A 14,350-nucleotide genomic window follows, 5' to 3' on the forward strand; every position below is an offset into this window, starting at 1 on the left:
GATATCATCAATAATGTGGCATGGAACATAAGAAACTATCGATACGTCGGAGATGTATCAGAGATCTTGTAGAGGTGGCGGCTATGGAGTTTGCAAGGCAGCAGGGCTCCGCCGTGGAGATATATGGTGATGGCCCTTTTTTCACTTGGCTCCTCCCCTTTTTATATAGGTCTAGGGGGTCTCCAATAGCCCCTCCCATGTTGTCTATGACCTAAAAAGGGTCTAGAAACAAACGGGAATGGATTCTGTGAAAAAACGTGTCTGGAGAGGCATAGTCCCGTGGTATGGGCAGACAGTACGATCAGATACGGTCGTGCTGATGGTCGCTATACCTTTTGTGATCTTTCGTGTTTTGGCCGCTATTTCCTCATAGTAACTCCGATTTGAATGTTCTTGGGCTCGTTGTACTCGTATGGACGAGAGATACAACACCATGGTCTTAAATATTTATTTTGAGATGATGAAAAATATCACTTTTTCCACTCCTCAAATGACTAAGTCTGGTGCCTGTAGCTCTTCCATATTTCTCTCTCTTAACAATTTTGCCTTGATTTATCTATAGTTGTCCATAACACCTAGACACATGTAAAAGACAAAGGAAAAATATTGAAATCATACTAAAACTACTAAATGTGCAAAGCTCATATGAAAGTGAATAAACATCGCAAGTACGCAAAATAGGCATAGATGTAGCTAGATGGAGCATGAAATGAATGACAATATGAGTAATTTTTATACTTAAAGACCTCAGTAAAGTATTAAAATTTGGAGCTACCATTTGTCGCATCTATTGCATGGTAGGATTCATATGCAACCAAGAATTTGTGAGTAATTAATCGTCCAGGAACAAAGGCACTCTAGGTGGGAGACATGATCTTAGGTAAAATTGTTTTCAGCCTCTTCACAAAGATTTTGGAAATAACTTTATATCGAACATTGCAAAGACTTGTCGAACGAAATTGAGTTACGTTTTTAGGGCCATCCACTTTAGGAATAAGAAAAATGATGGTATTGTTCCAACCTTGATCGCTGCAAGAACCTCGCCAGTTAATTCTTCTCCATAAGGACTCCAATATTATTTTTTAAAGAAAAAATAGCATAGAGTGACTTTACCTATCATAGTCGAGGCCAGGTTGATGTGATCAGATAGCAAACCTTGATCCTCACTCCAGTCTCCAGATTCGTTCCTCAATTTTTTATCGAGGATTTTCTTCCTCATTGCAGAGGCAAAATTGTGGAAGAAATTGGTGTTACAGTCGCCATGCTTCATCTAATTTTTACTATTGCGCTAGACCCACTTACATTTTTTTAGAGGAAAAGGCATAGCCCCGGTTCCATTTCCGAAACCACATTTACAGAGTTGAAATTATTCATGTTTTCACCAAACCTCGCCACCAAACTACAAAGGTGTTCTAACATGCATAACACATTACAACTGAAAAGAACACCAACACTATGACCAAAACACCACTAAAGCCTTCTACATCCCTTACCAACATTAACACGTTTGCTTCTAATGTCCCCGTCAGTAGCTGTGATCTTCAGAGGCTCCTCATCTTCACGAAACTGGTTCATAACACAGACCTTTGGCTTAGTTCTTACTAGTTCTCTTCTCGGGAGTTAGCCAGGCTCCAACCACATTAGCTAGGTTGTGGACCGAGTTACATGGGAGGCTATTGGGAGGGATGAGGAATGAACAAACAATTCTATCAAGGCCGTAGGCCTATGAGAATTGCCCTCATGAATACTGGTGGTGTCGACTCTCGGCTAATGTCAATTATATTTTTTCTTCACCTAATATCATTTTTTTAGAGATGAAAAATGTCAACTAAATGTATCTTTATCTTTACTATTATATTGGAGTTGGGGATGGTGTGCACTTTGACATCAAACATTGAAGAATTCATGACCGTTCAACATCTCCACTTAACATTTGATTCACGCCCACCATCGGATATCTTTGCCGATATTTGAATCTTTACTATTATATTGGAGTTGGGGATGGTGTGCACTTTGACATCAAACATTGAAGAATTCATGACCGTTCAACATCTCCACTTAACATTTGATTCACGCCCACCATCGGATATCTTTGCCGATATTTGAAGGTGGGAAATCCTGAGTAAAAGGAAAGCTACTGATATATTTCCAATCAATCTTTCCTAAATTTGGAAGGCTATCATCAGCAAATAAATTAATATCCCTAAATTTCCTTCTTTTCATCAAAAAGTATCACGTCAATCAAATCAAGTATTTTCTTATTTTGCCTAAAAAATATCACCTTATTCAAAAAAAAAAAAACATGTATTCGGCAGCAGATACATCACCTCAATCACGGATGGTTTCCTCATATACTTATACTTTTAAAGAGCTACCGTGCATACATCACCTCAATCACGGAGCAGAGCGTCGCGACGGCTGTAAACCTGTCGCTCCCCACGTGCGGTAGCGATGTTGGTGCTGGTGCCGCTACGTCATTGTTCCAACTCTGCAACTGCTACATGAACACAGTCCGTCTCCGGCGTGTGTTTGATCTGTTTGACAACAACAACGACAGAGAGATCACGATGGACAAGCTGGCGCAAGCGCTCAACTCGCTCGGTCTCATCGCGGGCCACACTGGGCTAACCACCACCATGGGTGTGTACGTCCACGAGGGCATGGAGGTCTCCGGTTCGAGGACTCCGCATTCCTCCACCACGCCCTTGAAGATGCGCTGGATGACCTGACCGAGGACGGCAATGCGGCCATTGGCGATGGGATGAGGAGGAGATGAGGGAGACATTCAAGGTGTTCGACATGGACATATGGTGGTAGGTTCATTTCTACCGCCGAGTTGCAAGAGGTGCTCAAGAAGCTAGGACTCTCCAGGGCAGCAACCATGCCATAGTGTGCAAGATGATCTGCAACGTCGACCGTGACGGCAACAACGTCGTCTTCGGCGAGTTCAAGTTCATGATGTAGGGAACACCATCTGGGGCACTTGAAGCATATCCATTGTTCGCGTATGAATCAATTAATTAATGGGATCCCACACATACATCCATACACTCAGCAAACTAAATTGAGTATGATCTTTCTTCACAAAAATAAATATAATACTGTATGATCTTGAAGTTATTTGTGTGCAGAGGTTGTGCAGGACCAAGATAAGGATGATTAGGAGTACGACACCCCTGCATGCCAATCGAACCACATGTTAGATGCATATTGATGTGCATGTGTGTGGCTACAACGAGTTCATGCATATGTACCTGCTGCTAGCCGGGTGATGTTTTCATGTTTACTTGTCCGAGGAGGATCACGAGAGGCTGCAAAACACCTGCATCACGACTGGTATGCCATCAGCTCGGTACATTAACGGTAGGGGTGTGCGGGGAATGACAAAACAACCCTATGCAAGTGATTGGCTGACACCAGCATCGAAGGAACGTAGCCCATGCGCGATGTTCGAGGAGTTGCGATTGCTGGAAGGACGGATGAAAGAGTGATCATCAATCTGCACTTTAGACATCAGTCCATTAACTAGATGTTATTTTTCGTGGTAACTAGAGAAAATGGGAACGTGTAATTTTTTTTAAACAAATGCAAATGGGGTGGAAATGCAGTAGCGTGGAGAGGGATGGGAGACGAATTTTACCACCATGTGGCCGAAATTAGCATCTTATGATGATTGGTAACATGAGTAGCCGAAGGGAAGCGGATGATGCACTCGTAATTGTTTCATCTTGGGCCGTAGCCATGTTTATGTCAGGTTCTTTTTGTGCAAACTCTAACGGTAGAGTTAAATTTGTCATTTTTACCCACGTAATGTGCATAGCAAACTCAAACATCAGGACAATCTAGGCCGTCTAATCAGCTCCCGCTTGATATCTAGCCATCCGTGCAATATACAATCAAACACTTTCCAAAATCAACAATCACTTTCTAAAATCAACGCAAGAGCATTAAGGGCATGTACAACGGGATGATGTCAGCCTTCCCTTAAGCTTGCCACGTCGGATTTTTTGCTTACTTGTAGGAGAGAGAAGGAAGGAAGAGAAGTCCGACTTCCCTTAGCTAAGGAGTGATCTCTTATGAAATAAGAGAATATTATTTTCCCTGTTGCACGACTTGTCTTTCCGTAGCCACACAATTTTCTTCGAAAAATAATCAATTCTCATTTATTATAAAGGATAACAATAAAATATAATGCATTGTACCTCTAATATTTAGCACCTTCTCTAGATGATGTTGACTGCTAAAGAAACATGTGCTTTCCCTACCATTGTACATGCCCTAACACCATACTGCCAAATAAGGAACTAAAGTATTCATCGTGAAATCGCTACAATCAAGAAATGACTGATCATCACGATCAATTACGATCAATTAGGAGACAACAATTGGTAATACATAGAAAGCAATCAAGATGAGTACCAGCGCAAGCACACCGCATTAGCGAAATAAAAAAATGGACTTGCCACCACTATCGTTTTGATTTCTGTCTTGCTAGCTATGATCGTCTTCGACCGCAACATGATGGTCTGACCCAAGCAGGTGCTCGACGTAAAGTAAGCTCGGTCATGACAGTGGACGGCCGCGGCGACCGCCAGAGCGACGCATCACCATACGCAACTGTAGGCATGTCTGCATGGCGGCAGGTGACAGACTGCCAAATGTCGGAAGGCGACAACATGTCAGCACGAGCGTCATCTACTCCGCTTCCCGCTGGAGTCCTGGACCGACAGCCTCGTCGATGTGATCGACGCCTCCACTGCCGTGACCGTCTCCAGCCACCTCTTGATCGACCACGACAAGGCCACACTCTTGCGGCACAAGGATGCTTTCTTTGGCGAGCGAAGAGTACAAATGCTAAAGAATATTAGAGGAGCAAGGAATCGTCAGATCATGTATGTTGGCCACAACATAATGAGGGTGAGAAATGCGAAGTAGATGTGTTTCATGTGCCTCCATTAGAAGTTGGGGACAAACAAAAAAATGAAGAAAATGCAAAACCAAGAGGTTAACACGAAACATAGAGGATACATTGTGAAGAGTGTCCCAGAGAAAACTGTAGCTGGTCACCATAAGATTATGTCATATACCACGTTGCCTCGGCCCACACCATAATTACTGTCATATACCACGCACCACAGCATGGGCCTCTGTACCCAACCCACGGGCCCTGTCCCTCTACTCTACCGGCCCATCCACGTCCCATCCGAGGTGTACATCGTACAACACTAGGACTGTGCTGTCTACTGTGAATGCGGCGAAATTTTACTGTCCCCTCTCCCCCTGCTCCAGTCTCCCAAGCTCCCCTACTGCTAGCTGCAGCCTGAGCGCCCGCAGCTCCCCTCAGATCCACCGCCGCCCATGCCGCCGCCGCCCATGCCGCCGCCGTCCAACGGCGGGAAGGTGACCCCGAACCTGGCCATGGACGCCGAGGGCACGCGCCTGCTCAACCTCACCGTCCTGCAGCGCCTCGACCCCGCCGTCGAGGACATCCTCATCACCGCCGCCCACGTCACCCTCTACGACTTCAACATCGACCTCAACCAATGGGTAACAAACCTCCCTCTCCTTACGCGTTCCTCGCTCCTGCCCCTTGCCGTGATTCACCGGAAACCTGATCCGATCCGATTTGCTTGCTTTGTGTCGCGCAGAGCCGCAAGGACGTGGAGGGGTCGCTGTTCGTCGTCAAGAGGTGAGCGACGGCTGATAGATAGCGGGGAGCTTTTGCTCTTGTGCCAGGCTGCGGAGGGGATCTGAATTGTTTCTGTTGTTGTAGGAACACGCAGCCGAGGTTCCAGTTTATCGTCATGAACAGGCGGAACACCGGTATGTCAATCTGTCATCCACCTGCTCGACTCTGAACTCTCCTACATGATATAGATCATTAGCAAGATTAGCCTTATGCTATTTCGAAGTAGTAAAACTATTCCAGTTTGCTGTCTGGCCACTCAAGTAACCCTACACAGTTCCAAACCCTGTCTTGGTTAAGCCATGTTAGTGATCTACTAATGGTGTCCCAGCCTTCTTTTTCAGGCATCTTTCACCTGAAATAAACCTAGCTTCAGTCAGCTCTATGCTTTGTATGATTATCCGATCAGCCAATGTTAGAGTTCTCGGGATCTCAGGGTAGCTGTTTAGTGGTCTGGCATTGGCTGCAGTAACAATTTTAAATCCATGGATTTATTTGGGGACTTGAGTTATTCTATCCAGAGTTCCAGACAATAATGCAGTTAGCGTTTTTGTAGGTTAGGAGCTGTATATAAATTGTGTGAACTGTCGCAAAACGATAGATGTTCATGTAAGCCACTGTGGGTGGGAAGGTGGATACTACATAAAACTCTGGCTAGCAGATCCTTTTGCAATTTTGTATTTTATTTGTTATTTCTGACTTACAGTTGAAAAAATGCATTCTTTGCATCTAAATAACATAAATTTGTTAGGACTAACAGTCAAATTGTGTTCATTCACGGTTTCTGATTGCCAAAGTTGTTTCATTGCCTTATGAAGCATTCAATCTCTTCTTCTTATCAGATAATCTCGTGGAGGATTTATTAAGTGATTTTGAATACGAACTTCAGCCTCCATATTTGTTGTACCGTAATGCTGCACAAGAAGTAAATGGTATTTGGTTTTACAATCAACAGGACTGCGATGCTGTAGCAAATCTTTTTGGAAGGTAAGGCTTTTATGTATCCTGTTCTCTCTTTAGATGCCTCCTTTCACTGGCTGGGGCGTTTATTGAAAATCATATGCATGTTACTCGAGGCATATTAAAATTGTAAAGGAAGTAAACTATCTGATCTTATATGCTTTTGTAAATTGAATGCGAGCTAGAACTGCATGTCCTGAAAGATAGAATTATCAATAACAGGCTAACCAAAATATTGTGTCCCATACAACAGATTGCATTTGTTGAGGGCACTGATGATAACACTAGTTCTTTTTCGAAATCGATTTCGAAAAAGAATGGATTCGGTCTTGTAGATGTCAGGGACGGCTGTTTCCATCAGTGGCTAGAAAGTATTGCATATTGTTTTTTAAGAAATCATCCTATCTCTGCAAATCATGATTGATTCTTTTGCTTAATTGAAAGCAATAATTTATATAGTCTGAACTTTGTTGTATTATTAAGGGGCCAACTATCTTTAGAGTTCTTTTACTATTATATCTTAGCATACCGGATTAAATTCCTTGTGATAATTTATGGACGTCTTTCCTTAAGTTGTGTTATTTCCATTTATCTTTGCAGGATACTGAATGCTTATGCCAGAGTGCCTCCAAAAGCAAAAGTCCCTTCCGCCATAAGGTATTTTCCCCTTGACTATACATGGGAGATGTTTTCATTGACTCATGCTGAATTCTTCTAATGTGCCACAGCGAGTTCGAGGAATTGGAGGCTGTTCCTACATCTGCTGCAATAGATGGTCCCCTTGAACCTCCGCCAGCATCTACGCTTATCTCTGATACTCCTGATGAATCACTTGCCAATTACTTTAGTGTACGTTTTCTTCAAATTTTCTTCGAGATCCTTCTAAATAATTTTCTGCTTTTCATACTGCTCACCAAATAGTATTTATGATGCCTTGGACTGTTACCTATAATAAAATAAATAATCACTTCTCTGGATCTGACCTCAAAGGCTGTGGTTGCATATTGGTTCTATACTGAAAATTTTCTTCTATACAAATATACAGGGCGCTGCAAGTATCGGGGGTTTATCAAGTGCGCCAATGGTCGGAAGAGCTCATCCATCCACCGAGAGCACTGCATCTTCCCACATGACTATTCATTCTGCTGCTCCGGTGCATCAAATACCCCCTCCTTTAGGGGGTTCATCAGCTCCACCACTGCCCCTCCAGGACACCCATGCTGGCCATTCCACAAATCTTTTAACACCGGCATTCTTTGCACCTCCCTCGTCGTCTTCTGCATCATTAGTGCCGGCAGTTTCCTCAATGATGCCCACCGCACCGCCTCTTCATCCAACTTCAGTATCTGCTCAATACCCTCAGTATGGGCATGGCACCCCGCTACTCCAACCTTTTCCACCACCTGCACCGCCTCCTTCCTTTGCCCCTGCACACAATGAAGGTCCCATGATTTCGCGGGATAAAGTTAAGGACGCCCTTCTGAGACTTGTTCAGGTATGTTTCATATCGAAAATCACAATCTGCAGTGCCTTTCATGACATACATTATTAATATGTTTGTAACCGATTCATCTTGTTTCCAACAGAGTGACGAATTCATTGATTTCGTTTACCGGGAGTTGCAGAATGCACATATGTAGACTTGCTTCCTAGGCTGCCTTGTTGCACGATTGCTTCTGTTCTTTGTGAGTTTTGTATTCTGGGTCCTGAAAACTTCTGTATAGCTTTGTGGTGATGTGTTATTGTAGATTCTTTATACTAGCAATGGATAGCATTTATGGTCTTGTTTCTGAACAACTATTGGCAGTGTCAATACTTTTGTGTAATTGAGAAAAATACAGAGCTTGTAAGGATGTTACAGCACCACCATTTCGTGTGTTGCGCTGATTGGCAATGACCTCAAAATCAGTATTTGCAAATGTCTGGTAATACCGAGTAATTACATGAGCATCAGATTCTGAAGTATCTTTCCTTTACAACATGAAGCGTGGCCTCCCAACAATGTGTCGGTGAGCTGTTCAGCGAATCTCACTTGTACAGATAGATATTCGTTGCTGAAGCAACACAGAGTACCTTCATGAACCAATGTATCTGTCAAGCAACTGACTAACTGTCAAGTGTTACCAAAAGATGAGCAATGAAAGTGAGGCCGGAAGAATAATGCACAAATGTAGATTCTATAGTTCTCAACTGTCAACGAGTATCTTCTCTAGTTACACTATCCGAACTTCTAGTACGAAAAAGGATAATCTTGGGTCTAAGCTCTACACATTTACACTGTGGCAGCGACTTGCAACGAACCTATTCACATTGCTTGCTTGCACGGAGCAAAACCCGTGCTGGTACTCACGGTCACCGCCTCAGCGGCACGTGAGCATGACGAGGAAGCCGACGAACGCCGCCGCGCCGACGCCGGAGCAGCAGAGGTCAACGAGGCCCTCGCGCCTGGCCTTCCACTCCTTCCGCGCGCTCTTCCCCTTGACGAACTCGGCGTACCGGCGCGCCGCCCGTGCCTCCGCCTCCGCGCCCCGGCCCCGCCTCGGGGCGGCCATGGCGGCGGCGAGCGCTGCCAGCCCGTCCCGCCCGCTGACCCCGCCGCCGTCGGCGTCCTCGACGCACAGGCTGACCTCCCGGACGTGGCCGTAGCGGTCGTCGCAGGTGACGGCGGCGTCCAGCGCGACGCCGCCGAGCACGACGGTGAAGCGCGCCACCGTCTCCCCCGTGAGCCAGCTCCGGTCAACGGACACGGGGCGGCGGCTGGACGCGTTGACGGCGCGGCCGGACGCCGGGTCGAGCAGCACCCAGCTGAGCGCGAGCTCCGCCGGCGCGATCTGCGACGGCGCCGTGAAGCCCTCCTGCAGGAGCGCGTCGACGCGGAACGGCGAGCCGAGGAACCACGGCGTGGAGGCGTCCGTGTCCACCACGCGCGACATGATGCAGACCCCCCTGTGGTGCAGGTCCACGGCCGACACGAGGCGGCTGGGCAGGGCAGGCGCCGCTGCCGTCGCCGCTGGTGTCGTCGCCGTCGGCGTCGCCGGGAACGGGAACGCGTCGGCGAAGAGCGCCCTGTGGCTGTGGAAGCCATCGCTGCCGCCGCGGCAGCAGGCTGGTTCAAGGGGGACGCTGGCGACCGACGGCCAGAGAGCGAGGCAGAGGCCGCGCCACGTGTCGGCGTCGGCGGCGAGGCCGTGGAAGCCGGAGCTGGCGCAGCCGAGCGCGGCCAGGGACGCGCCGTCGAGCCGGCGGAGCACGAGGGAGAGCACGTCCAGCGGGAGGTCGTCGATGCCCGTCTCCGCGTGGCCGCCGCACGCCGGAGAAAACTCGCGGTCCGTCATGTTCCCCTGAAGATGGCTGGTCGACGCAAGCTCGCCGCACCGGTGCAATTCGTTCCGTTGTGCGGGCTGTGAGTTGGTTAAGATGATGATGATGTACTTTGTCTATGTATGTATGTTTATATATATATAACTTTATATATATACTATGTGGAGCTGAAGGTGAGTGATCGCGGTCTGAAAGGGATAGGTTCTATCGACTGATCAACTCTGAACTCGCTTGCGTTGCCCCAAAGCAAAGCCCCCGAATTATAAAGATATGAAATGTTCGTGCAAACTGTTTCTGTGTTACTGACAAATGGGCCGTTGTAGCTCGTTGGACCGACGTGTCGGCCAAGGGATTCCACCTGCTAAATAGAAAATTGGAGGTGCTTCTAGTCTTGGGGGTGATGATGTGGGATTGAGTCGACACGTCACACGTACCGCATCTAACGATCCTAAATAAAAAAGGAGAAATCAAAGTAGAACAAGAAGACTGGAGTGGGGAGACGAGGCATGGCGGCTTGGGCTGGGCGTTGCCGTTGCAGGACCTGTCGTCTGCAGGCTGTAGCTCAACGTGTTAAAAATGGCAAAAATTCGACGGCTCTACCGTAGGTAAAGGGTTGACAACGAGGGTCCTTCCCCCCACGAGCATCTTTTTTTGTGTTGAAACGTACGTGTTCAGAAAATTCGCCTTCTTCCCTTTGCTTGGTCTCTTTATTTGTCACCAATCTATTAATAATCATCAACGGTAGCACAAATAACTTAATAAGTAATACTCCCACCTTGGCATAATGCAGTGCATATAATTTTTTTTTTTAAAGTTAAACGATGTTAAGTTTGATTAAATTTTTCGAGAAAATTATATACATCTACAATAACCAATATATACCATATGAAAATAACGAGGAATCTAATGGTACTGAATAGGTATTCTAGATGTTGATGTCTTTTGCTATATACTCGATCAAAATTTATTTCATTTGACTTAAAAAAATACTTATATGCACTACATCTTGGCAAAGAGGGAGTACAGATTATAACTAGATACTCGGAACATCCAGCGGCAGATGCAAACATTAGCACGAGTCGAAGATGCGATGTCATGCTCGCCCATTCATCGCCGGAGCCCTGGAAAGCTTGTCATAGTAAAACTTGTTATCGGAAATAGACGGACCAAAGGACCAACACACAGAGCAATAACCATGGCTTATGATGAAAACTTTACGTCCTGCGCACACGAGATCTCATTTAATTTTTTCCTTAGCATTTTAAAAGTTCAAAGTAAACATACAAGTACACATATTTGTCTAGTATGTACAAACAAATTTCCATCGAAATGTTTCTCATGTGTGATCTGCATGGAAAAGACAAAAATGGTGGAAGTACAAATTACTTTTATGATTTTTGTGTACAATACAGTCCAATGTACTATATTATCTAGCAAAAATCCCCGCAAATATAGGTAGCACGTGTGTATCCACGTGATTTTTCTATCTTTAAAAACACGGAGCCAAAACGTCTCTCCTAACAAAAGGTTAATCGTCTGACATAAGTAACTTGTAGTTTTGTTCAATAGGGACATGGTATTTCTGCACCTAGGTGCCTATGCACTCTTTCTTTGAAATGCATTTTGAGCATATTTATAAATGTTAAAAAAAATATAGAAGAAAATGTCTCGTGTATATCTTACATGTTACATGCTCACAAAATTATTTCAGCAAAAACTAACATGTTTTGTGCCCTATGTAAAAAAGACACCTTTTTGGTGCTAAAATAGTTTATTTCTCGAGACTTTTTTTTCTCTTTTTGCAAAGGGTACAAAAATTATCGATTTTATGGAAACTTTACGTGCACACATAGAACGTGTTTCTCTACATGTGAAAAATTTATATTCTTTTAACTTTTTTTTTGTACATATCGGGTGCATATGCACCTAGGATTACTTTTGATTTTTCGGCTCAATAGCCCAAGTCGGCGCGAAAGTTCACTTGTGAGCTCGGGTGACATGAAGCCCTTTGTTTTCCCAAATTTTGAAAACATGATTTTTAAGTTTTTATAAAAATTACAAGAAATAATTCTACATGTAGATATACTCTACCAACATTTAAAATCTGAACCCAAAATACCGGGCTTAACAAAATTGAAAAAATATGACAGACATCGGAGGCTTGAAAATTTGCACTCTTCACACTACTCGAGATGTCAGATTTTTTCATATTTGTGCAGCCCAAAATACTTGGTCATTCAAGTTGATATTTTTCTCATGTTGGTAAATTACATTATTTTCTACATCTAGAATTTTTTCTAGGATTTTTTTGAAACTTTTCCTTAAAAAAGGACTCCATGTCGCCCATGCTCCAAACGAGATCTACACTCATGGCCACCCCTATATCACAAATTCACAATCACCGCAAATGTTGCTTGATAGTATAGTGTTTCCCACTTGATCAATGCTCCCCCCGTTTTAAAATACTCTGATTATGATTTATACTCACGACATGTGCACAAAATTTGTATACATTTTTGTAAAGTGAAATAGAATTGCAAGACGAATACAGCGATACCATTTATATATTCTCAATCCATATATTTTAAAATATATTAGTGGTTAATGTTATGCATCAAAGATCTTGCGGAAAAAATCGGGCCTTACATTTTAGGACAAAAGCAGTATAAGACAAGGATACCTAACTAAACACGATTCCTGAAAAAGAAGTGAGAGAAATAAAGGGCATGAACCTTTTCGAGACTTCATGCATGCATGGTCCCTTTGACAGGGACAATTGTGGGATACAACAAACTTTTTCTTGCCTTTTTCCTTGCTGCAATTCATTTCTGGTGTATTTCTCCATTCAAATTCTCTCGACTTAACAATTTCACCAGCCGGGGAGATGCATCTAAATATTCACACACTGTTAAAGCAGTAACGCTGATCGGTGCTGCAGTTTGATACATGCATTGCACCCAACGATTTGCCTACTATGTACACGGTGCTCCCGTCATGTCGGAGCTGGCCAGTTCTGAAGCCATAACAGTTCTCCACTCTGAATATGTGCTCGCAGTATAAATTTTGTACAGTTTTGAACCGGAGATCTGCGTCTATATACGTACTCTGCACGCTAACTGAAATCCGTCGCCGTCGATCACTTTTTCTCATCAAAACCTGGCTTTTGCATACATACGTATGAGCTCGACATGGAACTGTTGTATATCCGATCGTGCCGTGAACCTGCCCCAAAAACGATGATAATTAATCACGCAGACGTCGACAGCTATATATACTGTGCTGAAAAGGTAGGGTTCGGTCGAGTTGGTTTCGTCTACAGCTGCACGTATGTATTTTGCCTGTCCTCTGTACAATGGCATGTCATGCTGCCTTTTCTTTTTTGCTGCCACGGGATCGTGCTACAAGTTGATGATTGAGGGGAAAAATAAATTAAGGTACTAGTACAATCATCGGTCATCAGTGACATGACATATGTAGGTTCTTGTCAATTTGCGATTGTCCTCTTTTCATTCTATATTTGATACCAGTACAAACTTAGGGGGTGTTTGTTGTGGCTTTTTTTGGCTTTTGGCTTTGGCAAAATCCACCAAAAGCACCTAAATAGGTGCTTTTTTGGCTTTTGGATTTTGGAAGCCAAAAACAAAGATCCTATTCTTTTGGCTTCCAAAATCCAAAAGCCAAAAAAAGCACCTATTTAGGTGCTTTTGGTGGCTTTTGCCAAAGCCAAAAGCCAAAAAAAGCCACAACAAACACCCCCTTAGACAGCTATGGCCGTATATATAAATCATATCTTGGGATCATTTGCCAAACAAAAAAATGTAGTTTATCCTAAATACTTGTCACATGCATGTTTAATAAACCTAGATATGTTTTAGCCTACATTGTATCTAAATTCACGACTGTGCCGGAGAAACTATTTTAAATAGTACTCCGTATTTACTGGCTTATCTCAAAGTTTGACGGAAAGTATGCATAAGAGCATGAATGCACTGAACAAGTCAGAGGGAAGAAGTTGGTCATGATTATAAAATCATTACTACCTCCTTTTTAAGGAATAAGACGCACGCGTATTTTAAGACGAACTTTGACCATAAAAATTAAGCAATAAAATTTTAATTTTATTATATGTAATTAGCACCGTTGGATTCGTACTGAAAAGCACTTTCTAATGATACTAATTCATACAAATAATCTTTATATATTTAAAGTATTTTTTAATCAAATAAAAAACACGTAAAAAGAGGACGCCTTATTCCTTAAAATGGAGGTAGTAGAAGCGAAATGCTTCAATAAACAACGATGAGTACTTCTAGAAGGTCAGGACTAGGACTATTCGAGAACCTTTTCCCAAGCAAGCACGCAACAAAACCGTTAGTGCTAGAG

General features: G+C 43.8%; 2 protein-coding genes and 1 pseudogene across 2 annotated transcripts; 2 read left to right on the top strand and 1 right to left on the bottom strand.

Annotated features, from left to right (window-relative positions):
• Positions 1-238: 238 nt before the first annotated feature.
• On the top strand, positions 239-2,964 carry LOC127347338 (probable calcium-binding protein CML24; annotated as a pseudogene).
• A 2,285-nt stretch (positions 2,965-5,249) lies between these two features.
• Positions 5,250-8,565, top strand: LOC127294310 (mRNA-decapping enzyme-like protein). Its single transcript, XM_051324094.2, has 8 exons — positions 5,250-5,547; positions 5,649-5,689; positions 5,774-5,823; positions 6,529-6,673; positions 7,247-7,303; positions 7,375-7,495; positions 7,692-8,141; positions 8,233-8,565. Exons 1-8 carry the CDS (start codon positions 5,359-5,361, stop codon positions 8,284-8,286), a joined length of 1,107 nt encoding a protein of 368 aa, XP_051180054.1. The 5' UTR covers positions 5,250-5,358; the 3' UTR covers positions 8,287-8,565.
• A 239-nt stretch (positions 8,566-8,804) lies between these two features.
• On the bottom strand, positions 8,805-10,072 carry LOC127294311 (probable F-box protein At2g36090). The gene has a single exon (XM_051324095.2). It carries the CDS (start codon positions 9,979-9,981, stop codon positions 9,007-9,009), a length of 975 nt encoding a protein of 324 aa, XP_051180055.1. The 5' UTR covers positions 9,982-10,072; the 3' UTR covers positions 8,805-9,006.
• Between the last annotated feature and the right edge of the window lie 4,278 nt (positions 10,073-14,350).

Source organism: Lolium perenne, chromosome 4 (genome assembly GCF_019359855.2).
Source record: "Lolium perenne isolate Kyuss_39 chromosome 4, Kyuss_2.0, whole genome shotgun sequence".
In the NCBI taxonomy this organism is placed as follows: Eukaryota; Viridiplantae; Streptophyta; class Magnoliopsida; order Poales; family Poaceae; genus Lolium; species Lolium perenne.